Source organism: Sceloporus occidentalis, unplaced genomic scaffold (assembly GCF_023333645.1).
Source record: "Sceloporus occidentalis isolate IW3139 unplaced genomic scaffold, rSceOcc1.0.p SCAF_3, whole genome shotgun sequence".
Classification (NCBI taxonomy): Eukaryota; Metazoa; Chordata; class Lepidosauria; order Squamata; family Phrynosomatidae; genus Sceloporus; species Sceloporus occidentalis.
Window position 1 is genome coordinate 1,769,540 of NW_028316983.1, and position 14,785 is coordinate 1,784,324.

General features: G+C 46.9%; 1 protein-coding gene across 1 annotated transcript in view; it reads left to right on the forward strand.

Moving 5' to 3' along the window:
- Positions 1-1,715: 1,715 nt before the first annotated feature.
- The window catches only part of LOC149315411 (V-set and transmembrane domain-containing protein 2-like protein), a 95,844-nt gene continuing 82,774 nt past the window's right edge, over positions 1,716-14,785 (forward strand). Inside the window, exon 1 of the mRNA XM_089513416.1 lies at positions 1,716-2,045. Coding sequence (XP_089369542.1) covers positions 1,886-2,045 — 160 coding nt within the window. The 5' untranslated portion in view covers positions 1,716-1,885. The remainder of the gene's footprint in view (positions 2,046-14,785) is intronic.

Genomic DNA, 14,785 nt, shown 5'->3' on the forward strand with positions numbered 1-14,785 from the left:
GGCGTTGAACAGTATGACGAGGAGGAGAAGTGAGAGCAAAGGAGATTAAATGATGATCAGATAGTGGAAAGTCAAGTGCCAGGTAGTCAGAAATGGCACAGTTTGCAGCAAGAACTAAGTCAAGGCAGTGACCGAGAGAATGAGTTGAAGAGTTGTTTTCTAAAGGGTGCAACCTTGGAGTTAAACGAAGTGGTATCAAACTGGTATAACTTCAAGATCCTAGAACTATTCCTGAAGTGGGCCCCAGACCAAGCCTGGAAGGGCATTTAGCCGTGTGTCCCTGAGCTGCATCTACACTGCAGAAACAATGCAGTTTGACACTGCTTTAACTGCCATGGCTCAATGCTATGGAATCCTGGGATACATAATTTTGTGAAGTATTTAGCCTTCTCCGGCTGCATCTGTACTGCAGAATTAATGGAGTTTTACACCACTTTATGTGCCAGGGCTCCATTCTATGAAATCCTGGTAATGGTAGTTTTGTAAGACAGTTAGCCTTCTCTGGCTGCATCTGCACTGCAGAATTAATGCAGTTTGTCACCACTTTAAGTGCCATGGCTCAATGCTGTGAAATCTTTGATGGTGTCTTCCTGCATGGCAGAAAAGGGTTGGATTGGATGGCCCTTGGGGTCTCTATGATTCTGGGGATTTGTTGTTTGTTTGTGGCACCAGAGCTCTCTGAGAGCAAAGGCTAAAACAGCTCACAAAGCTACAAATCCCAGAATCCCACAGCTCTGAACCCTGGTAGTTGAAGCGGTGTCAAAGGGCCTTAACTCTGCAGCCCTCCTGCAAGGCTGCATCCCTTCGGAGAGACAGGAGCTGTCCATGGTCCCAGTGGTGCTGAAGGGAAAGAAGTGTTCAGAGGGGGGTTGCCATCGCTTTTCCCTGAGGCTGAGAGAATGTGACTTTTACCCAAGGTCACCCAATGGGTTTACATGGCCAAACAGGAATTTGAACCCTGGATTCTCAGGCCTCACTAAACTACAAAGCCCAGAATGCCGCACAGGAGGCTGTCATAGAAGTTAATAGAATAATAATCCTATACAGCATATTATTATTATTATTATTATTATTATTTTATTCACTTATTTTATTTACCTTTCTCCCACTACAGGGGCTCAAGAAGAAGGGCTTCTGCCACTCCCTCCTGTCCCGCCCCGCAATCCCAACCCCAACCCCATGCCAAATCCCAACTCCAACCCCACTCCCAACACCAACAAGAATCCCAATCCCAATCCCATCCTCAGCCCTGATCCCAATCCAATTCCCAATCCTAACCCCATTCCCAACCCCAATCCTGATCTCAATCCCATTCATGTTCCCAGTCCCAACCTCATCCCCAACCCCATTCCAATCCCAGCTTCATTCCCAATCCTATTCCCAATATCAATCCCATCCCCAATCCCAACTAATTCCATTCTGAATCTCAATCCCATTTGTAATCCATTCCAATCCCATTCCCAATCCCTTTCTAATCCCAATCCCTCTCCCAATCAATTTATAATCCCAATCCCAATCCCAACTTCATTCCCAATCCCAATCCCAGGCCTCTCAGTCTGGGGGCGGAGACAGGTAAGGAAAGAGGGTGGGGTGGGGTTGGGGGTCTCCTTTGGTGAGCCTTTGCTCCCCTCCCTCCCTGCCAGGGATCCCTCCGCCGCCGCCCACCGGCCGCAGCGCCTCCTCCTTCTCCTCCTCCTCCTCCGCCGGAGGGAAGAGTCCCGCAGTCGCTCTCTCGCTCTCTCGCTCCCTCCGTCCTTCGCCCAGACCAAGCAGCACCACCAGCAGCAGCAACAGCATCAGGCTCATCCCTCGCAGCGCTCGCAGCCCCCGGGAGCCTTGGGGAGCCCCTCTCCTCCCATGTGAGGGCAGCCAGGTGGGGCTGGCCATGGGGGCCTCCTCGGCGCTGGCCCTGGCCCTGGCCCTTGGCCACTGGCTCTTGGGGCTCCAGCCCCATCCCTTCGCAGCAGCAGCAGCAGCCGCCTCCCCGCGGAGCCCCTCCTGGGCCCAGCACCCCCACCTCCCCACCTCCACCTCCAGCAGCAATGGTGAGTCCTCGCAGGGGAGACGGGGGGGGGGCTCAATCCTTTGGGTCGGGAGCTCTGAAAATAAAGGGCAGGGGCTCCGTGCTTTTGGTCGGGGGGGCAGCCGAAGTCAAGGGCAGGGGGCTCGTTCCTTGTGGAGAGGGGGTCGCAAAATGGGGGGGGGGGGCAGGACGGTCCTTTCTATGGGGCAGGGGGCGACTCAAAACCAGGGGCAGGGTCGGGGGTGGCTCAGAGTGGGGGAGCAGGGGTCATTCCTTTGGAATGGGGCTGACTCACAATGAGGGCCAGGGGTCCTCTTCCTTGGGGTTAGGACTGACTCAAAGGGGGGGCCGTTTATTTGGCTGGGGGGGACAAAGTAAGGTGTAGGGGGCTCCTATCTCTGGGTTGGGGGTCTCAATTCTTTGCACCTGGGGAGACTCAAAAGAGGGGTCTCTCTCAGGGCGCCCCCTGGTGGCCAGGGCAGAATGGCAAGGAATGGGGAGCACTCTCCAGTTTGGCTCCTGAAGCCACAGTTGCCTCCCTTTCTTGCTACAATGTCCCCCTCCCCCTTTGACCATCCATCTTCTGGTCACCAGTTTCCTTCTCTCAGCATCAGACTGGGCCAGACTGGTCCTGGACTGATGGCTATGGGAGGCTGTATGTGTGTATGTGGTTCCTCCCTTGCTCCCACCCCCCATTTGAGGAGGGGTCCAGATCTCTGTAAGCACCCGAGGGACCCACTTGCTGGGAGTCTGGGGTCAGAGAGAGCAGGATTAGACCCCTGGGAAGGCTCATGTGGGGTGGGAGGACCCCCCCCCCCCCCATTGAAAGATTGGAGGAAAGGGGGACACAGTGCCCTGAGACCCCCCACCTGCGCCTTTTGCAACTTCTGCAAACAAGGGGGCTGCTCAAAAGACCCCCAGCCCTCCAATCCAGCCATGCAAACCCCAAGCCTTTATCTCTTTACTGTAACTGATTATCTGATTTATTCCGCATTTCCTATTCAGGTGTGCAGCTTCTTTCTGAATTTTGCATTGTAGTTTAACTATTGCATTTTAGCATTGCATTTTCAGCGTTGCGTTCCAGTATTTTAGAATCATAGAATCATAGTCCTGAAGTAGTTCTAAATGTTTTATCCTCTTGTAAAGCCCCATGTGCATGGATGGCAAATAGATGATGATGATGATGATGATGATGATGATGATGATGATGATGATAACCCACTATTATTATAAACTGAACACTTGTTTAAAAGAAATCGCTTTGCATACTGTTTTTTTCAGACTGAGACAGCTAGGTCTTTGAGCGTTGTTACTCTTTTTTGCACTGGAGAAGACTGAGAAAAAGGGAAGGACCATAAAATAACATCAATCAGGGAGAGGATTATAGACGCTGCCCTGGAAGATAAATGGAAGACTTACTTAGATGGGGCTACTCCAGAGAAACTCAAGGGACTGTAGGCATGCGTTCTGGTTTATGCATAGGTACATAAATGCTTAGGTGCACAAACCTTATTATTATTATTATTATTATTATTATTATTATTATTATTATTCTCCAGTTTTGTGGGATGGAGAAGCGTTGATGCAAAGCAGGGCAAGGGGATGGTGAAAAAAGGCAGAGACCCCCCCCCCCCCTTTGCAAAATATTTATTCATGGTGCCATTGAAGGATCCAGTGTCCGGCAAGGGAGTGGGATTTGGGGGGATATAGATGCACATATGTGGTAGTTTGTGCACCTGTGCATTTTAGCTGTATTTAATTCTATTTTAATGTATCCCTTTTCTACGTTTTTAATTGCACTGGTCTTTCATTGTTGTGAGCTGCTCTGGGTCCCAGTTCTCAGAAAAGAGTGGGATACAAATATAATAATAATAATAATAATAATAATAATAAAGAATACATGCCTCTAGTCCCTGGAGTTTCTCTGGAGTAGCCCCATCTAAGTCAGTCTTCCGTTTATCTTCCAGGGACTCTTGTACGGTCCTTTCCCTAATTGATTTCATTTCATTTTATTGCCATTCCTCTTTTCAGTCTTTCCCGGGTGCAAAACAGTAATAATGTTCAAAGACCTTGTCTGGAATAATCAGTATGCAAAGGGATTATTATTATTATTATTATTATTATTATTATTATTATTATTTTAACAAATGATCAGTTTTAAAAGGGTAATAGTTTAATTCTGTTTTAATGGACACTTTTGTACGTTTTCAATTGCACTATGCTTTTAAATCATAAGCTGCTTTGAGTCCCAGTTTTGGGCAGAAAGCGGGAGAGAGACAGCATAGCGTAGTAGTTTGAACATTGGATTATGACTCTGGAGACCAGGGTTCGCGTCTCAGCTCAGCCATGAAACCCATTGGGTGACCTTGGGCAAGTCACACTCTCTCAGGCTCAGAGGAAAGCAATGGCAAACCTCCTCTGAACAAATCATGCCAAGAAAAACCCCATGATAGGTTCACCTTAGGGTCACTGTAAGTTGGAAACTACTTGCACACAAAGTCGTTGTCGTCGTCGTCATCATCATCATCATCATCTCCCTTCCTTCCTCTTTGCCTTTCTTCTCATCTCTTCCCAGCGATCCTTTCCCTGCAGAAAGTGAGTACCATTTCCAATTTCCAGTATCCTTTCCCACCAGAAAGGGCTTGGTGTGTGTGTGTGTGTGTGTGTGTGTGTGTGTGTGTGTGAAACAACATTCCTGGCCAGCCTGATGCAACCAGTATCAGTTGGATTTGTGTACCTCTTCCTCACAACTATCCAGCCCTTGTGTTGGAGAAGCCAGCCAGGGGGGCTTCAGGGACCCTTTCCATTGATCCTGGTATCGGGTCCTGCAGCAAAGGGTGCAAAAAGCCAAGGTGATCCTAGGCTTCAGCCAAAATGGGGACTCAATATGACATTGCTACAAATACGTAAACATGGTTCTCATGGTTCTCCAAAGAAGGAGACTCCACCACAATAACATAGTGCAAATGGCCATCCAGCCTCTGTTTAAAAACCTGCCAAGAAGGAATCATGGAATCCTAGATTTGGAAGAGACCCCCCAAGGGTCATCCAGTGCAACCCCCTTCTGCCATGCAGGAACTCACCATCAAAGCACCCATGGCCATCCAGCCTCTGCTTTAAAACCTCCAAAGAAGGAGACTGTACCACTCTGTGGGTCAGCATCTTCCACTGCCGAGAAGCTCTTATCACCAGTTGGAAACTTACTGTTAGCCCCCAACTGAAGCAGATCCATTGAATCAATGAAACTGACCTAGGTATGGACTCACCCCTGAACAGTTGGTTCAATGCACCTTCTCTCCTTCCTTAGACAGAGTCCCTTTTATTTGAACCGGCGTTGGGTTGACAAAGTAGTTATGCAGCAAAGTATTTTAGTGAGAGTCTGAGCTGCACTGAAGGTTATTGTCCTGTTTCCAAACAATTCAACATGGTTTAAAAGTACCGGCATTTTAATACGGTCATTTACTGAACTGTCTTTTAAATTTTAACCATTTGGTTTTTCAGATGTATCTTGTCTTAACCCACAAGATAAGCCCAGAATATGAGTTAAATTAGCAAGTGAATAGCAATGTTCTAGCTGGGACTACCTGGTGAGATTGATGGGTAAATAGTCATAAATGATGTGTAGGATTACTGTTGACGTCAAAGCAACAACTCAGCTCTCCTCTGGTACAAGCGATGCGGGGACTGTTTGCTCAGGGTTTGTTGCTATAAAGATGCATGTGTATATTCCTTCCTTGCAAGGGTGGAGCGATTCCTGCTGCCCCGCGGAAGCTGTGAGTAGCGGCTGTGTTGCCGAGCGTTGGACTGGGAGTCTCTCGGCCGCCACTCACTTAATCACCACCAAACCTTTTATTAACGAGGCTGAGAAGAAGTGAGGAGTAAGTGGGTCATGTATAATAAGCCATTTACATTCAGTCGGTGAAGACCAAAGGGATAAAAAGGAAAAAAGAAAGTATTGTGTGCTAGTATGGCTGGCTGCCTAGCAGACTGGAGATTCGTCATTTCGTTATTTGCCAGCACCCCTCCCTCCCAGCCCAACCCCAGGAGCAAGAAGGAGGGCTCCGGGACTTTCTTGAGGAGAAAGGGAACAGGAAGGCATCCGGTGTGTAAGGCTTGACTCATTTGCTTGGCCAGTGGGTCGCCATGTCAGCTGGATTCATGGAAAGTCATACAATCATAATAGAGTTGGAAGAGATCCCAAGAAGGGCCATCCAGTCCAACCCCATTCTGCCAGTACAAGCTTGTTTCCTTCTGCTCCAGAGAATAGGAGACAATGGAGCAATGGATGCAAAGCTCAGATTCCAGCTCAACATTAGGAGGAACTTTCTCACAGTTCAAAATTGGAAGACACTCCCTTGGAGATTGATGGAGCTGGTTGAGCATCTGAAGGGAGTACTTTGATTGCGGGTTCCTGCATGGCAGAAGGGGGTTGGGCTGGATGGCCCTTCTTGGGGTCTCTTCCAACTCTAGGACTCTAGGAGGACTCTAGGAGAAACAGCTCAAGTCAGCAAAGTAGAGCAGAATCTCAGGGGCACATGGTTTCTCCGCTCGTTTCTTGTCAAATGGGGGCCATTGCAAATTCTACATCTTGTCACAAGGCAGAAGAGGAGAAATGGCTCAGGATTTGCAGATGTTCTAGTGGAATCATACAATCCTAGAGCTAGAAGAGACCCCAAGGGGCCATCCAGCCCAATCCCATACTGTCATGCAGGAATCTGAAATCCAAGCACTCCTGACAGATGGCCACCCAGCCTCTGGTTTAAAAACTCCCAAACTGAAGCAGATTGTACAATGTAAGCAACTAATTGATTTTAGAATGTATATGATTGAATCAAATTTAAGCCCAGGATAAGAGAGAGTACAATTGTATAAATGAAGCACCAAGGCCTGCTGGGGAGATTCAGTGGATGGGAAAGAATCTGGGAATGTAAGACGAAACCTCCGTAGCTCCATCCGAAACTCTGGAGACCAGGGTTCAAATCTCCACAAGTCATACTCTCTCGGCCTCAGAGGAAGGCCAAGGCTATCCCTCTCTGAACAAATCTTGCCAAGAGAACCCCATGATAGGTTCGCTTTAGGGCAGGATGGCCAGAGGTCCTCCTTTTCCAGGACATATCCTACATTTCAACCTTCTGTCCAGGAGGAATTCCAAAATGCCCTCCATTTTTGAGCATGACTAAGAAGCATGAATTTATATTTATATTAGCGTTTTTAGTTTTTAGTTTGCAATGACCTACATTTTCCTTGACTGTCCCACATTTAATGGTGCCTTGTCCTCCTTTGCCATTATAACATGTGGTCACTGTGGTTTAGGGTCACCATAAGTCACAAATGAAGGCGCACAACAACAACAACAACAACAACAACAACAACAACAGCCATCTATGGTGTTGAACCTAGTTGAGGAATAAGGTTCAGGACCATGGATAGTCCCTGCAAATGTGCCTAGTAGAAAAGGGAGTACCTGTTATAAATCTGACATGGATTCAGCAATCCCAAAAAATAGAGGTACGAACTGTCTCTAGGCAGAAACAACTCCTCTCCTGATCCTTGGTGCTGGACCTCATCTCTGTTGCAGACAACCAGAGTGGCAACATGTATGTTCAAATCATCTGTGGAGCCACTCATGTCTGCTTATTGGCTGCATATAACCGCTGCTTTTATTTTATTTTAAGCTTAATCCAGACAAGACAGATGCTCCTGGTTAGGAATATGGATTCGGCCTGTGTTAGGTGGGATTACACTGGGGTTTGCAATGTGTGTGTGTGTGTGAGGGGGGTGCTCCAGGATTCAGCCTTAAGCCTGGAAAACCAGGTTTTTGCAGTGTCCAGGAGTGCATTTGCACAGTTAAAACCAGTGCACCAACTGTGCCTACATTCCTGGAGAGGTCTGATCTGGCCTTGGAAACACATGCCTTGATTCCATCTCATTTGGATTAGCAGAATGCACTCTACATGGAGCTGCCTTTGAAAAGCACTCAGAAACTTCAGTTGGTCCAAAGAGCTGCCACCAGATTGCTACAGGGAACAACTGTAGCAAGCTCCCTTGTTGCAACAGCTCCATTGGCTACAAAGGCTATAAAGCCTTATACAGCTTGAATTCAGGTTGTCTGAAGGCCCACATCTCCCTTTATGAGTCCGTCATAGCTCTAAGATCACCAGGAGAAGGCCTTCTCTCTGTCCCACCACCTTCTCAGGGTCATTTGGAACAAAGGAAACAGGGCCTTTTCGGTGGCTGCTCCCAAGTTCTGGGACTCGCTCCCTCTTGGAAGGACTGTGTCTCCCTATATAAACCTATCCAAGCTCTGAGATCTTTGGGAGAGGCCCTTCTCTGTGTGCCACCACCTCTTCAGGCTCCTTTGGGAACAAGGAAGACAATGGGGACTTCTTGGTGGCTGCTCCCAGACTTTGGGTTCGATTCCCCGCTCAGTCATGAAACCCACTGGGTAACCTTGGGAAAGTCACATGCTGTCAGCCTCAGGGGAAGGTCAAGGGCAAACCCCCTCTGAACAAATCTTGCCAAGAAAACCCCAAGAAACATTTGCTTTAGGGTCTCTATGAGTCAAAAATGACTTGAAGGCACACAACAACAGCAGCAGCAAGGCTCCTTGATCTGCAGAGTCCATCACTGCATTGCACAGCTGCAGCTGTTCACAACTGCTTGAGCAGGAGCTGACAAGTGCCAGCCCCAGACAGATGTGTGTCTGGACTCTGCCAGCTCCCCAGGAAACAAATTTCACACCTGAGCTGTCAGGATCTGGTAGTCGGGGCGAGATGAAACTTGTCCCAGTCCTGTGAGAAGCCGCATCTGCAAAAAGCATAGCTGCCATCTTTGTCTTTGAACAAAGTGTCCTGATTCAAGCGAAACTGCCTCCTGTCTCTGGTGCTCCTTTCAGAGATGAAGTCTGACTTCCTGAAGGACATCCAAGGGCCAGAAACCCCACAGTCCTGGAATTGGAACAAAGCAGGAATGGCAGGCAAGACAGGACTTTTCAGAACTGGGAAACAAACCTTTCTGAGATCCTTGAGGAGATGGAGCATAACATTATGCTGAAGGGGTTAAGCGGCAGCTGTGCAGTGGAGCTTCATTAGTGAATGGAGGCATTGCACAAACCAGTGCACAAGCACATCTCCACATGTGATGCACAGTACACAATGTACCTTATTTAGAAAAGCAATGTGCAATATGCCTCTCTGCACAATGGCACCACCTTGAATCATAGGATCTTAGAGTTGGAAGGGCCCCTAAGGACCTGTCATCCAGCAATACACAGCTAGAGCTCTCCTGAAAGATGGAAACCCAACCTCTGTTTTAAAAACCTCCAAAGCTGTAGAGTCCTCCACCCTCCAAAGCATCCTATTCTTGGACAGCTCTTACAGTCAAGAGGTTCTTCCTAATGTTTAGATGGAATCCCATTTTTTTCCTGCAATCTTCATCTGAATAAAATTATTCTGAAGGAGAATTTATGCACACCTAAGACAGCAATAGGATTTTGGCTGCTGTTCCCTCAATCCTGTCCCCAGAACTGAGGCTTTTTAAAGGTTCATATCCTCAAGGACATCTTGAATAGTTCTTCTCCAGAAGGAGCACACTCCTTGTAAGTAATCTTGGCTACTTTGACGGTGTGCTGGACTGCAGCTTTCTTCATCCTCCAACAGCGTCACCAATGGGTAGGCTTGCCATAGTCCATATTTTTTGGTCCCTTCAATTTGGGATTTCCCAGGTTTTCTGGGACAAATGACAACCCTCCCAATAGGCATGATGGAAATCATAGCCCAACACTTTTGGAGAGAACCAAAGTTGGGGAAAGCTGAGTTAGAGTAATAGTCTTAGTGGCTCCCTAGGTCCTGGGAGATTTGCCCATGAATCACCATGGATAGGGTTTCATTGCCACATGCATATTGCAGGGCAAACATTCCCATCACTTCTCTGCTTTCATTTGGAGCCGCTCAGTCTGCACATCAGCGTGAGAGCTGTAAAGATGTGGAAAATACCAGTCATGTTGTTTAACCTGTCAATGTTGCTGTGAACTCAGGGAGACCAGCCACCCATGGCCGACCTCTGCCCCTCTTGTCCAGCAGTCTGCTATTGGGGGGGGGGGGGGTGCATTTTAATGCTTTGTGTTGTTTTTAACTTGTGCTGTTTTAAATTTTGTTAGCCATCTTGAGTCCCAATACTAGGAGAAAGGCAGGCTATAAACAACAACAACAACAACAACAACAACAACAACAGAAGCAAGACCCCATCCCTCTTTCCTCATTTCTTTAAATCTCTCCTTTGTGCGCATTCCTATGCCAGGCAATTCCCGACGCAGGCAAAGAGCTCACGCCATGCACCTTGGCCAAAATACTAGCCCTCTCCTTGTCCTTCCTCTCACTTTAAAGTATATTTCTGCAAATTGCCCAAAGCCCTCTTTTCTGTTCTTTGCTGCCAAGAGACAGAGACTGCCTTTCCACCCGGAGGCATCTGCCAGTGTTGCAGTGAGCACAGAAATGCCTTCCTTCCCTCCCTCCCTCCTCACTGGGCCAGGTGAATAGTTGGACCGAATCCCTCTTGCCCTTCCTTTGCCCTCTTGTGTTTCTTGCAAACCCAGGCTCTTGCAGGATGAGCAGACAACAAAACAAAGTGCCAGCCTGGCATCTCTTTCTAGATGCCCACAGTAACTGGCTTGGCTCCCTCACCCTTCAGGAGGCTGTTTCTGCTGCAGTACACACACATCCCCTTTCCTCCTCTTAACTTTCCCTTCAGGCAAACACCTTCAATTATTCATGCCTCCATTGCAGGCAGCCTGTGCATGCCAGGAGGTGCCACGCCTGCCGCCCACGCAACCGCCCTTCCTCCCAGCCAGAAACTTCCTGCTCAAGCCAGGCACTGAAGTGCTTTGCTAAACAGCCACACAGACATACACAAAAGGGGGGGGGGGGAACGCTGTGGTTCGCCATTGCTCCATTTGCAAATAACCATGGCTAATGCACTTAGTGGCTGGACAATTGAAGCAGCACCACCCAAGAGAGCCACTCTTGTCACAACACCCGGGACACAGACTCCCTTTTGTTTCAGCCACTGAGGATTCCCCTGTTCTTCTGTGGGCTTTTCGGGATATGTATCTTTTCTGAAGGAGCCATCCACAGATGCTGGAGAAACGTCAGGAATAAACTCTTCTAGAACATGGCCACAGAGCCCAAAAAACCCACAGAAAACTATGGATGCGACCATGAAAGCCTTTGACTTCACATTCCCTCTTCTGTTATCTTCATGTGGAAACGTTTTGCATTCACCTGATTTCTTCCAGTTTCCAGCAGGGAACTTTCCAGCCACTTCAGTTTTTTATTGCAATGACTTCTGGCTGCTGTTTTACCTGAAATGTGGCACCATCACCTCTTAACCTTGTTCATAGGATCATAGACTTGGAAGAGACCCCAAGGGCCATCCAATCCAACCCATTCTGCCATGCAGGAAATCCCAATCAAAGCACTCCCTGTGACAGATGGCCATTCAGCCTCTGTTTAAAGACCTCCAAAAAGGGAGACTCCACCACCCTCCAAGGGAACATCTTCCACTCTCATGAGCATTTAATTTAGCCCACTTGCTCTTATTGTCAGGACATTCCTCCTAATGTTTAGTTGGAATCTCTTTTCCTGGAGCTTGCATCCATTGTTCTGGGTCCTATTCTCTGGAGCAGCAGAAAACAAGCTTGCTCCCTCCTCAATGTGACACCTCTTCAAAGACATAAACAAGGCTCTCATATCACCTCTTAACCATCTTTTCTCCAGGCTAAACATACTCAGCTCTCTAAGTTGCTCTTCATAGGTTTTGGTAATTTCCAGACCCTTCACCATTTTGGTGGCCTTCCTTTGGACACATGGCTCCAGTTTCTCAATGTCCTTTTTGAATTGTTTTGCCCAGAACTGGACTCAGTATTATTCCAGGTGAAGTTTGACCAAAGCAGAATACAATGGCACTATTACTTCTCTTGATCTAGACACTATACGTTTATTGATGCAGCCTAAAATTGCATTGGCCTTTTTAGCTGCTGGATCACACTATTGTCTCATGTTCAACTTGTGGTCCACTTGGACTCCTAGATCCCTTTCACACGTATAACTCTCTTTAAGCCAGGTGTCCTCCATCCTATATCTATGCATTTTGTTTTTTCTACCTAAGTGCAGTACCTTACATTTCTTCCTGTTGCAATTAATTTTCTTAGTTTTTGCCCAGCTTTCCAATCTATTCAGGTTGTTTTGACTTTTGAACCTCTCCTTTTGGGTATTAGCTGCTCCTCCTATTTTGGTGTCACCTGCAAATTTGATGAGCATGCCCAGGTTTCAAAGCAGAATGCACACTCTGTTCAATGTGGCTCTTGCATCTGGTTTGCATTTGGAAAGAATGTGAAAAGGAAAGAAAAACCAGTTGAAGTGCCTCTTGTTGAAACAGCCTCCATCTCACAGCATCTTTTTAAACAGCCCTTCTCTTTCTGGAAAAGCCAGGCATCTCCGGCGGCAGCAATTGTGCGCGCGCGTGTTTTTTCTCAGCGGGTGAAAGAAGGAGAGGGACGTGAGATTTTGATTCCTTCTGCAACATTCCCCTTCTGCCAGCTTTTGCTAGGAAAAAAGGAAATCTCTCTGCTGCTTTTTTGCAATTGAGGAGAAGCAGTCACTGGCTGCTTTCTTTGCTTATTAAAATAGATTTCTAAATTGCCTTTCAGGACTTAAAACCTCTTACAAGGAGATTACAATAAATAAAAGGCAATGATGCAATCAGAGACATATAAATTTATCATCTTTAAAACGTGTTCCCAGGCCGCTCTAAAACGAACAACAGTAAAAATCCATAGCTCAGCAATTGGTCCGATGCAGACTCAGGTTGACAAATCCCAGGGCCTGCCCCTGAGCCTCCACTTTCCATGGGTCATCTCTGGATGCAAATCCTCCAGTTCTGTGGGTCTCATCTCTAAGCAGGAGAAAAGGGCTCTGTGCAAACCTCAGCTAGGCTTGATGCAATGTGCAAGGTTTCATTGGCCCCATTCCCATTTACAGATAAATTGGTGTGCGATTTGAATGATGGATCGATTCGACAGCAGAGCGTGGTTCCCACAACATTTGCCCCGATTGCATTTTCCCCTCCAAAGTAATCCACTTGTGGTTCCCATTCACAAATGAATTGATTCAAAATGATTCGGTTCCAGCCGGCCGAAGGGGAAATTTGAATCGATTCCAGTCCACATGTGGTTCCCACTTGCACAGATTCGATTTATCAAAAAAGAAACGGAAAAAATCAGTGTCAGAAATATGTGTGTTAAATGGGTCTAGTGCAGGCCGACCCACTTCTCGGAATTGCTTCGGCAATTTGATTGAAGTGGGAACCAGAGTCATTTGACCCAGTTCAAACTGATTCATGATCCGGTTTAAAAGGTAGTGGGAATGAGGCCATTGATTTGTTGCTTCAGCTTATAAAGACTCGCGACGTAGGGTGTATATACATTTACAGTACATGAATTTACAGTAGGGTGTATATGCATTTACACGAAGTGGGGTGTATATGGGATTACAGTCCTTCCACATTCACTGGGGTTCAGGGTGAAGGACCCCCATGAATGTGGAAAAACTACAAATAAAAAAAGACAACTCTTTTTACATAAGAGAACACCTCTCTAGGGATCTCCAGGTCCTCCAGTGCAACTCTATGGGAAACATCTGCCAGAAGTTGAACATTGAATCATACTGGAGGACCTACAAATGCCTAGAGAAGTGTTCTCTCCAGGAACTTCTAGGCTCTCCAGCACAACTCTATGGTCGCCCTCTGTCAGAATTGTGCCAAGAGGACCTAGAGATTCCTAGAAAGAACATATTAATCAAATCCACAAATAATCAAATCCATAAAAGTCAAAGCTGCCACTGTGGAGGGCCATCTGTACTTACTCAGCTTCCTCCTTCCCTCCCAGTAGTTGTGGTTCCAGGACTCACCCTTTGCTCTGCTCTTCATGCACTTTCTGGTTACAAGCAAGTGAGCTACATTAAATGATCATGATTTCTAAGTACAATGGGCCATTGGTATCTGCTGGGATTTGGTTCCAGGACCATCACCACCCCATGAATACCAAAATCCATGGATGCTCAAGTCCCATTAAATACAGTGGCAAGTAAAATGGTGTCCCATATATAAAATGGCAAAATCATGGTTTGCTTTTCAAAATATGTATCAATATTTTCAAGCCATGGATGCATGAATCCGTGGATAAGAAACCCATGGATACCAAGAGCTGACTATAGGCAAGAAGGAATAATTCTCTAATTTCGTCTTGACCTGGGAACAGCCCCTTTATAGAATCATAGAATAATAGAGTTGGAGTGGACCCTAAGGCGCATCCAGACCAACTCCCTTCAGCCATGCAGGAAGACAGAGGGCCAACCAGCCTCTGTATAAAAACCTCTGAAGATAGAGAAGCCACTACCCTCTGAGGCAGCAGCAGTTGAACAGCTCTTATCCTCATGACCTTCTTCCTAATGATGAGCTGGAATCTTTTCCCCTGTAACTTGAATCCATTGTTCTTAAGTCTCTGGAGGGGCAGAAAGCAAGCTTGCTCCATCTTGAAGCTGATTTAAACAGAGCTATCATGTGAAATGCAATGCATAGATATAGGATGGGGGACACCTGAGACTACGGGTGAAAGGGAAAGGGATCTAGGAGTCCTAAACAGTGTGATGTGGCAGCTAAAAAGGCCAATGCTATTTTAGGCTGCATCAATAGCAGTATAATGTCTAG